The 15,153-nt window shown below is 42.4% G+C and overlaps 1 protein-coding gene across 1 annotated transcript in view; it reads left to right on the top strand.

Annotated features, from left to right (window-relative positions):
- PKD2L2 (polycystin 2 like 2, transient receptor potential cation channel) overlaps positions 1-6,590 on the top strand; it is a 44,755-nt gene extending 38,165 nt beyond the window's left edge. Inside the window, exons 14-15 of the mRNA XM_066615070.1 lie at positions 869-962; positions 6,404-6,590. Of these exons, the coding sequence (XP_066471167.1) occupies positions 869-956 (88 nt within the window). The 3' untranslated portion in view covers positions 957-962; positions 6,404-6,590. The remainder of the gene's footprint in view (positions 1-868; positions 963-6,403) is intronic.
- Positions 6,591-15,153: the final 8,563 nt, after the last annotated feature.

A 15,153-nucleotide genomic window follows, 5' to 3' on the forward strand; every position in this document is an offset into this window, starting at 1 on the left:
ATTGTCACTCCCGAATTGGCCTTTTCAGCCACACTAGACGCTGTGCCAGAACCACCATCCAGAGCGCGATACCATAGTCTTCCGAGACTGAAGGTTGCCAACAACAAGGTATCAGCCTCCCCCCTGTGAGGGTGACACCCGGGGTGGCCTGCCTCCCACTAGCTATACCACTGTTAATAAGAAAAAGGTATTTGTAGATAACTGAAAAAAATTATCTCCCTTTGACAGGCAGTCCTTAATTAGGTTATGTTTAAAGTATAAAGTGATCAGCCAGCATCCCATTGACTCCACTGCATTTTGGATCTGAAAGTCTGAAAAGAAATAATTTGCAATTCTACCTAAATTTCCCCACCACCGCTGCATCTCCGGAGCATGTGCTGCATACTGCTGGGGAGGGCAGTCCTGGAGATATCCTTTGGGTCTGCTTTGACCTGTGATTTAGCTGGCACAAGTCTGCATGGATGCAGAAATGGTGGATATTTCCTCCCCCCCCCCGAGGATTCCTTCTCCTTGCCCCATTCCCCCGTCTCATGCTTGCCTTCTGCAGGGACTTTACAGCACTGGGAGTTGTTGGCAGGCTGCAGGTGTGCAGATGGTGTAACAGCTGCTTGCAGCAATGGCCTGGTTGCATTGATTGGCATGCTGTCATTTGTGACAGCTATAAAGGACCTTCTGATTCTGGAATGCTAGTCCCCATAGGATTGGACCACTGGGAAAGGAAAGGGATCTTTAGTAAAATCCTGGTTGCTGTTATTGGAAAATAATGCTTGCCCTCTCTTACCACCAAAGGGCAAAGGTTCTAAAGCCCAACAGACGTCCTGCACACATGAATATTTTGTTGGAATTTTATTTTATCCTTTTGTTCTAGGCTTTCCAGGTATACAGTGGAACTGGAGAAAGAAGTTAGGGATTTAAGATCTAGGATGGATCAGCTTATGAATAATATGCCAAGATAGTGAGAGGTGAGAGGCTCCTTCTCCTGGGTAAGGGAAGCAGCCCCACAATGGGTAAGGTAAAGCCGTTTGTGTAGGGCGCCGAGCTACAACGGACTCGCCTCTCTGCCTCCCCGCTTCCTCCCCCAGGCATGCCTCCCACCCCTCTGTCACGGCTCCTCCCCGCCCTCTCCCTGCCCTCCGTCTCACTCCCCCCTCCCTGAAACACCCCCTCCCTCTGCCTACCATGCCGTGGCTCAGCAGTCCATGTGACTGCCAAGCAGCGGAGGACGGGCGCCTGCCTGGCGCCAGCCAGCGCTGGGCTAGCACAGGCAGTAGCCTGGTGGTTAGCCTCACAAACATGCCTTACAACATGTTTGCGACAGTGACCCCACGCTTTCAAGACACGTGCATTACGTGCTTCCTTTTACGTAAAGATAACAGATAAAAGATTTTTTAAAACTGGGAAAAGTGGAAAAACAAGTGAAATTAAGAGAGTTGCTCATACTCTGCAACTAAAACTTGTGGTGCTAAATCTCATTATGTGATACTAGAACTTCTGAAACATTTTCATTGTCAATGTTAACACATGATTGATACTGCATAATGTTGTTCTATTTTACTGTGTCACACAACTTTTTCTTTGTGGTATCGGGCATTTAGAGTGATTTTTTTTTTATGAACTTGGAATAGCTTGGGAACAAGTTCAAATTTTTTCAGTTGAAATTAATTTAATTGTACTTGTCGGGGGGCTGAGCCAACAGTGAAGTAGCAGTGAACCTCGGAGAGCTCGGGGGGGGGGGATTGCTAAATACATGTGTTTTTCATGTGCCTCAACAACTGAGGCACTCTTCGTTGCCAAGAAGATGGTACGAAGAGCTGAGAGCTTGAATGGGGGAGTTTTTTGAAACAGGCAATTTCAAAGATTTTTCCCCGTTTGCTCTGTGCTGAATCACATCGTATCCCAGCCGCCATCTTGGAGAAGATCCGGAAAGCTGGGAACTCCGTCTCCCACAGCCTAGATACAACAACATGACAGCGAAAAAAGCTTTAAAAATGTGAGTAACCTTGGCTCATTAAAAGGCTATAACAAGAACTGCAATCAAGAGGTTGGAAGAAGGAAAAGATAATTTTAAGATTATTTACGTTGGCTAGTAGCCACCCAGAGGGGAAATGAGCGAATCTGGATTTAAAGAAACCCCTGCTGGAGTAAACACAAGATTACTTTGTTTAATGGTATGCATGGGAAAGAAATGAAAAATTAATCTTCTACGGCTGAAATAATTTTCACTTTCGCTTTCCTAGCAAAAAGATTTGATTCAGGCCTGGTCATTTAAAGGTATACTATCCTAATTTGACTGTGTTATTGACCTGGATTACTGATCCACCCTTTTTGGAAGAAGGGATGCAAGAGAAAGATTTGGATGACTCTCTAATTGTTTGACTGATTTGACATTGTTATTGATTGGACGTGGAATATTGATTTATACCTTTTGGATACAAAAATTGGAAATTAGCCCTGCAAGAAGTGGCTGGATTTGATATTGACAAAAATGGCATTTAAAAATTTAAAGGAGGTTAGTAAAAGCCAGTCCTTATTAATGGATTTCTTGATGGATTTTAGAAGTGAAATGGAGCAACAGGTCAGAAAATTATCTGAACAAATGAAGCAAACAAATTCCTCCCTGATAAGCAGGCAGGAACAGATTATAAATAACAGACAAGAAAAAAGAATGGATCAAATGTTGGCTGAAACTAAAGAAGTGGAGTATTTTGAAATGAGACAGGAGATGGAAAAAGCAATAGTCACTATAAGAATTAAGAATTTTAAGGAAGAAAAAAGAGGGAACATCCAGAAAGCACGCTGTCTCAAGAAGAGGAAGAATTTTTGGATTAAATTCAAAAACAACAGAATGAAGAAAAAGAAAGAAAAAAAGAGAGGGGCCAAGAAATTTAAAAGATTTAAGAAGAAAAATAAGAAATGGAAGGAGCAGTGGGAGGAACAGGAAGGAAAACACCGTAAGACAGAGAACAAAGCAAGCACTAAGACAGAAAGTTAAAATGGCTGAAAAACAAGTAGAACTTTTTTTTTCTTTTGTAGATATTAATGGATCAATTTTTTTTTTTTTAGAAATGAAGAGTATTCTATTAATCATATTAAATCAAAGTAGATGTAAATGAAAATTTGGAATACAAATATTGCAAAAATAAGATAAATAAAGGGGTTATTTTTTAAAAGAGAAGTTATATAAAATAATTTATAGATGGTATTTTATTCTAGAGAAAGTAAAAGTGTACCCTGGGTCATCAAACAAATGTCGGATGAGTAAAGAATTGAGGGAATTTTTTATTATATGTGGTGGATATGCGAAAAAGTAAAGACATTTTGGAAAATGATACATAATATGTTATAAGAGATATTGAACTATGTATTGCCATTTTAACTGGAGGCATTCCTCTTAAATGTGATATTAGAAACTAAGAATCAGACAAGAAAAATTTTATTTTAAGTATTAGCTTAGTGGCAAGAAGAGTGTATAAGTAAAAATTTGAAGCCTTTTTATGATTGGATAGATAATTTTAGAGAAAAAATATTGATTGTTTAGTTAAACTATTAATCAGTAGATTAATAAATATAATCATTTTTGTATTGATGAATAATCTCGTTGGGCAATGTATATTGTAATCGATGGCCAATATCCTCATGTGTAACCTGTGTAGTCCCAGCCCGAAGTTTATCCAATGTTCCTTACCTGTATCTGTAATAAATAAATAAAGTATTGCAAAAAAAAAAAATTAATTTAATTGTACTTGTTATTTGGATTTTTGCTATAAAGGCATTTTCAGGAACAAATTAGGTAATTTGATAATGAGCGAGGTGTGTGCTTAGCAGGAGGCAGCAGCTGTCCCTGTTCATCTCAGCATAGCTTCTTTTCCAGTAGCTGTTTCTTTGCAGTTCTCTCAGATTTTTTTTTTTTATAAGATGGTGAGCTCTTTTGGGATTGGGAACCAAGTTTTTTTAATTTTGCTATGTCAGCTGCTTTGTGAATGTTTTTCTTGAAAATGTATATAAATAATCCATACTACTAATTATAAATATGGATTACAAATCTATAGTAATACTAATTGCAGTGGGCTTTCCCAGCCCATAAGATTCTTGCACTGGAGATGCTGGGGAACAGCACCTGCAATCTTCAGCTTGGTGCTACCAGGCATTGTCAGATGCAATATGTTGGGTACAACCAAGTCAAGCTTCTATCAAAATTTGATTTTGATAGAAAAAGCAACTATAATTTCTCATAAGCTTTAGATCTCACTGTTAGAGGAAAAAAATCTGGAATTTTGCTGAATATGGAAAGTTGACTCTCCTTCAAGCAGTATTTTAAGGGATGTAGTTTATTGTGTAATGTGCCCACCTGTTCCTGTTTCTCAACATTATCATACTCTGTGAGTGGCAACCATATGCTAAGTTCTAGAGCTTTGACAGGTCCCCAGAGTGCCCACATCCCCTGGCTATCATATTCCCTTCTTCACTCGTAAACAACAGGGTGATGCAGGCAACTTTCCAAACTCTGCACGTTCAGTTTTGAGAACAGAACTTCTTGAAGCAAAAAAAAGTAGGCAGCCAGGATGAATGAGTCTGCATAGACACCACAAAGAATCGATCCTTTGCCACCTCTTATTCCTGATGTGATTAAATTAAAAGAGGAAAGTTATTTTCCATGATTTCTCCTTGTTTGCATTTTTGGCCTGCAGTGGCTTCAGTGGAAGTTGTGGGCATATCACGTTTCTTGGGGTAAAAAAGGAGGGTATGAACTAGTTTTTGTTGAACATTCCACCTAGTGCAGTGTTATTCAAACTGTGAGGCTCTTTAGGGCGGTGCCAGGAACTCAAAGGGGAGGCGCAGGATATCCTCTCGCAGCGATAGTCACACCCCTGGGCAGGATACGAGCCCGTCTTCTGCCCTTCGTCTGTGCTTTTTTTTAAAGCAGGAGTTGCTCAGCTGTGAGAGTGGCTGCTGCCGCCCGCCCTCTTCTGAGCATGCTCAGCTTGCAGTCCTTAACCCTCGCTGATCCTTGTCTGGTTAGTTCCTAGTTCCCAGCCTGGGATCGCTTCTCATCAAAGTGAAATCTCTCTTTTCAACCCCCTCCCACTTCCACTCCCCCCTTTGGATCTCCAAGCCTTCCCACTTTCCTCCCCCTCCCCAAATAAAACGCTTCCTATTTTACCAGTCATCAGGACTCTTAAAGTTGCTTCCATGCAGTTGGCAAAGGGGGGGGGGAGAGAGAGCGAGAAGCACACACTTTACTTGGCCAGGAGCAGAAAAAGGGTACTGTTTTTAAAGTGATTTATTAATCTTGTTGTTAATAAACCAAACCCTTCCTAACCAAACCCTTATCAACTCTGATATATTTTCATGGTCTATTTTTGTTTTCTCCACCAGCTGCTGGAAAAATTTGATTTCATTAAATTAATAAAGGGTTCAATCCTATCCAAGGAGAATGGGAGAAATGACTAGTTGGATTGGGGTCCACAGGGGTGTGTGTGTGTGTGTGTGTGCGCGCGTGTGTAGTGTTGGTCAGACTGGTTGTTCACAAAGTTCATTTGATAAAACAATTCTATTGGTATGCTTACACAGTTTAAAAAAATGAGTCCTCCTGGACCAGACAAAACCTACCTACTCCAGCATCTTGTCTCCAACAGTGATCAGCAGCTGATCATTTATAAAGCATGTATATTGCTGTGTATTTGTATATTTTTAAGATCTGCATTTAATTAATGATATGATTAATATAATTAATATTAATATACTTAATATATATTTAATATTTAATATCATATTATAATAAATATATTATTGTATTATATTTAATATAGTTAATATTTCTGGCCACTTCCTGTTTATTGATGTCACTTCCAGCCCTCCGGAACATGATGGGGAGTCATGGCCAACAGCCTCGGGGGTCAAGGGAGCCACTGGCTGGAAAAGTTTGAGTACCACTGACCTAGTGATTAATACAATTTCATCATTTATCTGGACACAGTCTGAGGATGCAATCCTAACCACACTTTCATGAGAGTAAGCCCCATTGAATAAAATAAGTCTGAGTAGACCTGGTTAGGATTGTGCCCCAAGTCCCTAAAGCAGTGATTTTCAACCTTTTTCAACTCATAGCACACTGACAAGGTGATAAAATTGTCAAGGCACACCATCCATTTTTTGACAGTTGACAAGGCACACCACAAGGCTGGCAGAAGATTCACATCCCCTAATGGCTCTATTAATAAATGACCCTCCCCCAAAATCCCACAGTACCCCTGCTGACCATTCATGGCACACCAGTATGCTGTGGCACAGTGGTTGAAAATTGCTGCCCTAAAGCATGTTTCATCCAAGGAAAGTGGTAAGATGTTAAAATAGATAAAGGATAAACATGTTATTAATTTTTTTAAAATTTTTAATTCTCTAGGGCAGGACAGAAGAGGAAAAGAACTGATCTTTCATTTTGGAGCTGCTGAGAGATCACACCACTTCATATACCAAAGAAAAAAATTTTATTGTGAAAAACTGCTATGCTGGTGACATAGTAGACTGTCAAATAGCATGGGAAACTCATTAGTTTTGGATCTGCTGTATTCATTGAATAGTCTGATTCAACTCTGCCTCCTAAAAGCCAAGGCAGGAAATTTTCACTCTATGTTTCCTACAGTATGCATTTTGACAATGAGTGAAGTATTCATTTGCATGTCAACAAAAAAGGTTTGGTGTAACTTTCTGTTTTTGCCACTGTTTCATCAGTTTAAATTTGAAGAAAGGAGTAAAAATCACTATGTACCTAACGGCAACTAGAATTGCTCTCCTTTTTGTCTGGTCAGCTAGTTCATTGCTTTAATCCCAGCATATCTAGGTTCTTAACACAAAAATCCAAAAACTGTGCAGTAGCGCACAGGATTCAGATTGGGGCTGTTATAGTTTAGCGCCAAAGATGAATGTTGCTTCTGATCATTCTTGGAGCTTTGATCTATATAACTAAATATAATGTAATTGTGGAACAAACAATGTTTTTGTTCAGCAATCCGCTGGCGGACCTGGGTATGGGGCAGATGGGGCAAAAGCGCTGAGGCCAGGCAGTCTGTAGAGGGGCGCTGAAGCTGCGTTCCCCTTCCCCACCATACGTTAAAAAAAAAAACAGCACTGTTGGCAGCTTCTTCAAGGCTTTTTCTGAGCCTCCGTAGGTTGGGGAGGGCAGGTTGGCTTCCCTCCGCCCCTGAGCTTACTGCCCGCCCCGCCTCCCAGCCACTGCCCCACTTGGTTTATACTTTTGCCTAAGGTGTGTTTTCTCCCTTCCCCAAGTCTCCAGCCGGCCCAAGCCAATCACCATCCAGCTTTTTTCTTGGAACAGTACAGACCACTGGCTGATCACCAGCCAATCAGGAGCTGCCCTCCTTCTGCAGTCCCTCCCCCTCAGCCATTCATTCTCATTCCACATGCTGCAGCTGGGTGCTCCTGACTTCCAGGGTCAGCAGAGATTTTGGGCACAATCCTAGCTGGGTCTACCCTGAAGTAAGTCCTATTTTGTCCAATGGGGCTTACTCTCAGGAAAGTGTGGGTGGGATCGCAGCCTTTGTTGGCACAAACTGGAGGGTAGTTTAAAAGAAAACCATCCTGTTGTAAGAACTACTTTGCTCAATTACGGGGGGGGGGGAATTGAATTATTTCGCTTCTTCCAAAAAAAAGCTTATTTATATATATTAATTTTCTTGTCTGAGAAGTGAGTAGTACAGCACCTGCTGGCCATTAAAACAGTATTTATAATTTGGGGAGGAGGGATGCAGAACTGGATTATTTAGCTTTTTAAAAAAATATATTTCCTTGTTTGAGAAAATGAGCAGAGGCCAAGTCTTGCAGCCACCCCCTCCCTGCCAGTATTTCTCTACGCAGCATGTAATTAGTCTGTGGAACTCTTTGCCACAGGAAGTACTGATGGCAACTTGCCTATATACCTTTAAGAGGGGATTGGACAAATTCTGGAGGAAAAGTTCATTACAGGTTACAAGTCATAGTAGGTATGTTCAAGCTCTTGGTTTTAGAAGTAGGCTGCCCCTGATTGCCAGATGCAGGGGAGGGCACCAGGACGCAGGTTGTGCTGTTGTCTTGTCTGCTCCCTGAAGCATTTGCTGGGCCACTGTGAGCATTTGGCCTGATCCAGATCTCGGGGCTCTTCTTATGTTCTTAATAATAGAAGCCACTAAACATTCATAATCTGCTGAGAGGCAGGTGTCTGTTATTACACTGTTATTCTGTGCCACTGTTAATAATAATAAATATATGCAGTAAAAAATGAAGACCTGAACTTAATGAGTACTGCTGCTGATCAGGGCCTAGGAGAGGGGGATAAAGGGGGTAATTTGTACCAGGCCCAGGGTCAGAAAGGGGGCCCAGGCACCAAAGGAGGGGGCCCAGATAGTTCTTGGGATATTATGTTTTCCAATCTCACCCAAACTCACTGCCTGCACATGATGCTGGGGGCACAACCACAGGCATGAAGTGGCAACTGCTGCTACAAGCCCAGGAATGCATCCATGACCCTCCCTAACAGAATCAAATCTGGGAGGAAACTGGTCTGCTACAGCAGCTTTTTGTCTTGTGGATCCCATAACCATGAAGGAGTGTATCGGGCCGCAATTTTCAACCTTTTCCATCTCATGGCACACTGTCAAGGCACACCATCAGGTTTTTGATAATTGCCAAGGCACACCATGCTGCCAATGGGGGGCTCACATCCCCATTGGCCCTACTAATAAATGATTTTCCCCCAAATTCCTATGGCACACCTGTGAACAACTCACGGCGCACCAATGTGCCAGGGCACAGTGGTTGACAATGGCTGGTATAGGGCTTCAGGGGCTACAGAAGTTCATTTTGGTGCACACAGCACACTGTCCATTCTAGTGCAAGCCTAACTGTGATGATGCTAATTTTCTGCAATGGATTTTCTATATTTCAAAGATTTTAGAGAGACTTAGCAGTGTGTTTGGGTTTCCATATTACTTCATCTAGCTGCCAATGCTGCATGGTCAGATGGAACTGGGCTCTGCATCAAAAAGCCTGGTAGACCTGGGCTCCAAAGCTATCAGCACCCTCCCCCAGCTTATTTGGCCCCCTGTTCTGCCTGCCCCCATTGCCCCCCTCCTCCTTTGGGAAGGAGCCCAAAAGAAACTTTGTACCCCCTGATAAAATTCTTCTCAGAGGCCTTGCTGCTGATGCTTTATTCTAATGTTCTAACGCCAATGCTCCTTACTGTTGTTTTACATAAACAGATCATGCATTTGCTTGCTACAGTGCTAGTTCAGTAATACACTATCCTGCTGTCCTGGCCTTCACTGTTATTTAGTCTACCACTTAGGCAGATATCTGTGGGAAACAGAGATAAAGAAAGCAGGACTAAATTGGCCTTGCCTTAGGTTGATTCACACATGTCTCTTTTGCTGGCCTTGTGGTTTTCACACGCCCAGAAGTATGGGTTTGCTTGCTACAGTGGTGTAGCCTTGAAATCATATGTGAGATGGCTAATGCTGCTGCAACCCCTGGGGGCTGGGGATTAGAATAGGCCCTCAGTTTGGCTGTACTTGTCGTAAGAGGCGACTAAACAGCCACCGGGTAGATGGGACTCATCAGCCTGGGAAGGCAGCTCATCTGAGAGAAGGAAAACTCTGATCCCAAACCTCCACTGCCTTGTGGCTACATCCAGTTATGTAAAAGGCTTCAGGAGTCAACCTCGAGGCAAAATCCGGAGCCAGAGTCCCTGAAGCAGTTCATGGCTGAGCGCAGTCACGTTCTGGCAACTCTTGCGACGCCGCTGGAACCAACCGTATTGGCCTCTGCCTTTCCATTGGACCATTTCAGCGACGTGGAGAGGGGGGATTTGCTGCATGGGTAACAGCCTATCCTCCATACCTACTTTACCCAGGCTTCGCGCACTGGAGAGGACACTCTGTTCCAGAACCACCATTCAGAGCGTGACACCATAGTCTTCCGAGACTGAAGGATGCCAACAACAATGCTGCTGCGTTGTGCTGCTTCTCCATTAGTGGTGTCTACCTTACACTGATTTCTGTGGGAATCAGAGATGCTAGATTGGCCTTGCCCTGCCTGTTTCCATGCTGTCTTGTGAACCATTCATACAAGTCTCTTTTGCTTTCATTGAACTCACATGCACATGTCTGTTTTGCTGTCAGTTTCTCACTAACACTGCAAATCTGGTCTTGTGGTTTTATGCCATAAATACCTGTTGCTTTCAGTATGTTCAGTAGGGTTCTTCCCTATGCTCTCAAGCAGTCCAGTGCTGCAAATGGAGTCTTCTGTGCAACATTAACATGACCTAAGCCGTGACTCCCCAGTCATAGTGCTAGTTGGGCAAACAGTTTCTCCCCCTGTAAATTTTTCTTTTCTATATATGTCGTTTATGCTACATATTTTCTAGTATTATTGTCCTGTTAAATTTATTCTATCCATGTATTTATGCCATTAAAGGTTTACTACTACTACTACTACATTAACATGCTGCTGTGCTGCTTGTCCAATGTGGTGCTGTCTATCTTAGGCAGCTTTTTAAAATCGCACAGTTTTGCAAATAATAAATTTAATTAATTAAATTGGGGAGGCACCAAAATTTTTGTTTGCCCCAGGTGACAGATGGCCTAGGTACGCCACTGCAGCAACCTATTCAGGAGTGTTGCAGTTTGTGAAAGTTGGGCATCTAAAAAGGTGAGTCTTAAGCTATTTGGTCCAATCTGGAGGAGATGGAAGTAGTGACGCAGCATCATGCATCAATAGAATTCGTCATCTCCTGCCACTGGAATGGAGTTCAAAAGTTGGAGTCAAAAAATGAACAGTTTTCACTGAGTCATGAACACTCTAGTAGCATACTGCAGAGAAAGCTGCGTGTGATGTAGCCTCAGTGGTAGTTCAGATGCTTCTATAAAAGAGCTATGCCCTCAGAGAGATGCAATTGTGTATCTTTGGTGATGGATGGAGTGTAGTATCTGCAATGCCTTTGGTGATGGATGGAGTGTAGTATCTGCAATGCAGAGTGCCTTGCAAAATTGTACACTGTACAATTTTGTACACTTGCACATTGTACACTGTGGGTCAGGCCCCACCAGTGGGTTGTGACCTGATTTTTGGTAGGTCTTGAAACTGGCAAGCTGATAGATGACAAGGAAAATGTATTGAGCCCTTGTAGAGGCATCCATAACTACCTTCCCACCAGAGGATGCAGTACATACCCCATTGGCATAGCTGCTGGAAAGTTGAACAGGATTTGTCCCTCAGCCAGGCCAGTTCAGGCAAGTCAAGCAGCACTAGGAGAGGCAAGAGGCCAATGCAGAGATAATTAGAGGGCTGTTTGTCTCCATGGCAATCCTACTAGAGCAAGCTCTTCCTTGCCCTGCAAAGATTTGCAACTGAGCTCTCTCAATGGAGTGCTCCATTCACCTTGTTCTTTAACCTGCTCAGAAGAGGGTGAGAGAGCTCAGTTGCAAATCTTTGCAGGGCAAGGAAGAGCTTCCTATGCAGGGCAAGGAGGGGCTTCCTATGCAGGGCAGACTGCCTTGAATGAGGCATTTCTCTCACCCTGCTCTACAGTCTCGGGATCCCAGCCCTCCAGTGTACTGCTATCCAGGATGGTTGTGTGCCTTTATTTCCCATGCTGGGAGTGGGAAGGGGCTGCCTCCACAAGAGAGGGGAGCAGGGATGAATGTTGAGGCTTCTTTTCTCTGTATTCTCTTTTTCCTTCTGCTGATGCACTCACCTCTCCAGTTCTTTGGAACAGCAGGGATGAGGAGGCTTTTGTTCTGGAAACATCAAAGGTGTTTGGGACCAAGGGGAGAAGGGTGGGGAGCATGCCAAACTTTGGAGGCCAAAAGATGATGCCTGTCAGCACTTAATTGTGTTGCTTTTTGCTGAAGGAGGAAAGAAAAAAACCCAAACTTTCTTTCACTCCCTCCTGGCTGCTGTGCATGTGAATTAGCTAATGAAGCTGCATTATTTTTCAGGATCTGGTAAAATAAGAGAAAACTATAGTCAGATACCCCCCCCCCAAGTTCAAACCTCCCAACCCACACCTTATTTGAAGGTCATAGAAAATTTCATGATTTGTGGCTCAAAACCTGCTCTTGACTTATCTGTGAGATCGACTTATACTAGAGTTGCTACTATAATTCCTAGTGAAGAAATACCCCTAGATATTCACAGTATAAGAGAGGGTCTGTTCCTCATTAGGTAGAAAAAAGTAGGCACAATATATTTTACTTTTTACTTGTTTGTGTATGGTAGGAAGGCTTGTGCCAGGGCACTGAAGCCCTCCCCACTGGTTAGAGGCAAAGACACCAAATACCAGTTCCAACTGGACTGTCCTTTTCTCCCCAAAGGGTCATCTAATGCCATCAGCCCTGTAAATTGGCTGAACAGATTTTGGTTTTGTTTTTAAATGAAAGGTTAACATATTTATTCCCTAATACTGTAAACTACTTTGGGGATCAAGGACAAGATATAGATATCTGTAAATAAATCCCTTTTAGCTTTCCTGCTGAAATGTTATAACCTTGTGCTCACACTAAGTTTCATCTTCACAGCTTATGAGGCTACAAAACTTTGTTTTAAAATCAAACTGCTGAGAATCTGAGTGCTGTAAGCCAGCACAAATTTCCATGCTTGCATGGCACATTTGAAGAGGGCATAATACATCCTAGGCAAAAAGGAATAATGCAAATATGTAGACATTGAAGTCTTTGGCATGCAAAGGAAGTACTGAATTATGACCAGAATCCACTGAAACTATTGGAGATCACTGGCTGTGCATGAAAAAAGTGTGACTATGTCACTGGACACTTTATTCCAGGAGGAGATACATAGCTTCCTTGTCATGATCTGGGAGTTGGCCACCTTTTCTTAGAAATAGGTGTCTGCATGATCTTTTCTCTTTTAGTTCTCTGTGTTGGACAAGACTGCATGGAACAGTGCAGTACCACTTCATCACTATTTCTCCTGCAGTTGCAACTAAAATTTCTCCAAGCAGGCATATTGTTTACAGCTTCAATTTCACATAATTTGGATCTATTACTGACAATCCTATCCCAGTTCCATAGCACCAGATATTGTGTTCCACTGCTGTTAAGTTTCTGTCTGGTGCTGCAAAAATTGTGCCACTGTCATGTACTTTGAGGCCATCAGCAGCTCACCCAGCCTGCACCGCAGCAGGTAAGATGGTGGTGGTGGGAGTTCAGGGGAAGTTCTTGGTGGTAGTGTCACACACCAAAATCCTACCCTTTTCCCCCCCCAATCTGATATGGCCCCTGAGGTTCCTTGTACATATACCAGCTAAATAGCTGATGTAAGTCGGAGGAGACCCATTGGCGGCCAGGTGGGTTATGGGGCAGTAAGTAAACAAAAATGATTTACCTCTCCCAGGCCACCTGGTTGCCCTCCCCATAACAGGCAGCAGGCAGTGTACTAGTTGGTGGGGAAAAGGATTGGTCTGTAAGAATCCAATACTACAGCATGTTGATCTTTAATATTAGTGAGGCAACACTGGCTCATGAATTACAGGCTGCATTAGCTTCATTATTTTCAAATAATATAGCAAACAGGGTAAGTATAGCAAGCAGCATTGTGGAACTAGTCTTTAAAATAACCTTGTTCAACAGTAACTAAAATTCTTTGTTTACCTGTGCATCTTCATGAAGGATTTTGTCAGGAAAACATTTTGGAAGTGTTTTCCAAACATTTCCTTACATTTTGGAAAGTGGCTGCCCATGCTAAAAACATCCTCAAAGATTCTGATGACAAAGCTAAGGGTTGCCTATATCATGGGTCTCCAAACCCTGGCCCGGGGGCCAGATGCGGCCCGCGGCCAGCCTCTTGTCCCCTGAAAGCCTCTGGCCCACTTGGCCAAACATGACTAGAACTGTGCTCTGGTTGCATGTGGAGGGTGTTTTAAGGGCCAGAGAGTTTGAATTAATGAGCCCATTCATTCATTTATTCACTCATCTAAGTTCCATCTCTAATTTATTTATATAAATTTTATATTTAAATTTTTTTTCCGGCCCTCAACACTGTGCTAGATATTTGATGCGGCCCTCTGGCCAAAATGTTTGGAGACCCCTGGCCTATATCAACACAAGAACAAATTAACACTCCAGCACAAATGCAGCCATATTCAAGTCTGTAGAAACAGTACAAGAAGATACCTTTTCTTCTGCACAGCAGCTGTGCTTCCAGGAGGCAATCTCACATAAAAACATGCAGTATAACCAGTGCTTTTTTTGTATTTAAAAAAAAAAGTGTGCAGAACTCACAACTTGTTCATCTTTTATTTATTTATTTATTTATTTATAAACCATTTTTTTATTGGAGAAATAGGTAATAAGATACAACTAGACAACACGTGATTAACACGTACAGAGAGGATAACAAAAAGGCATTCAACACTATTGAATACAAATATATTAAAAATAAAATATTGAAGTGAATGGGGACCTACCTGAAATTGGCTCATGACCCACCTAGTGGGTCCCGACCCTTAGTTGGCAACCTTCAGTCTCAAAAGACTATGGTATCATGCTCTGAATTGGTGGTTCTGGCACAGCGTCTAGTGGGTTCCGACCCAGTTTGAGAAACACTGTTCTAATGTAAAATGCACTAAAATACACTGTGCCTACAGTTATCAAGTTAACCACTCTTTGCCATTGGCAAAAAATAGTTCAGGACAATCTTTAATCTATATCAAAGACTTGCAAAACTGAGGGTCAGAAAAACATTTTATCAAAATTTGTGGTGGTTTTTTTATGAATTTGGGTTGCTGATTCCAAAAATGGCCATAGCATAGGCTTCCTCATGAGGAGGCTCCTTGAACCATTCACTAACAAGACTATGCCATCTTTCCAAAACTACTTAGAAATGATAGGGGAAAACTGATGCCATTTTTGGAATCAGCACCCCAGTAGCGTCACAAGGATTCGCGTCACCCAGTGCATCACCCCATGCAGTGGGCGGGGCAACGCCCCAGGTGGTGGGCGTGGTGATGTACCATCATCCTGCCCCCACTGGTTTATTGGCTGTACCTTTTGTTAGAACATAGATATTTCAATGTGGTTTGTTTCATTGCATTCTGTATGAAATTTCGCATAGATTGATATAAAACATGATAGTATTGTTCCT

This window comes from Tiliqua scincoides, chromosome 2 (assembly GCF_035046505.1).
Source record: "Tiliqua scincoides isolate rTilSci1 chromosome 2, rTilSci1.hap2, whole genome shotgun sequence".
Lineage (NCBI taxonomy): Eukaryota > Metazoa > Chordata > Lepidosauria > Squamata > Scincidae > Tiliqua > Tiliqua scincoides.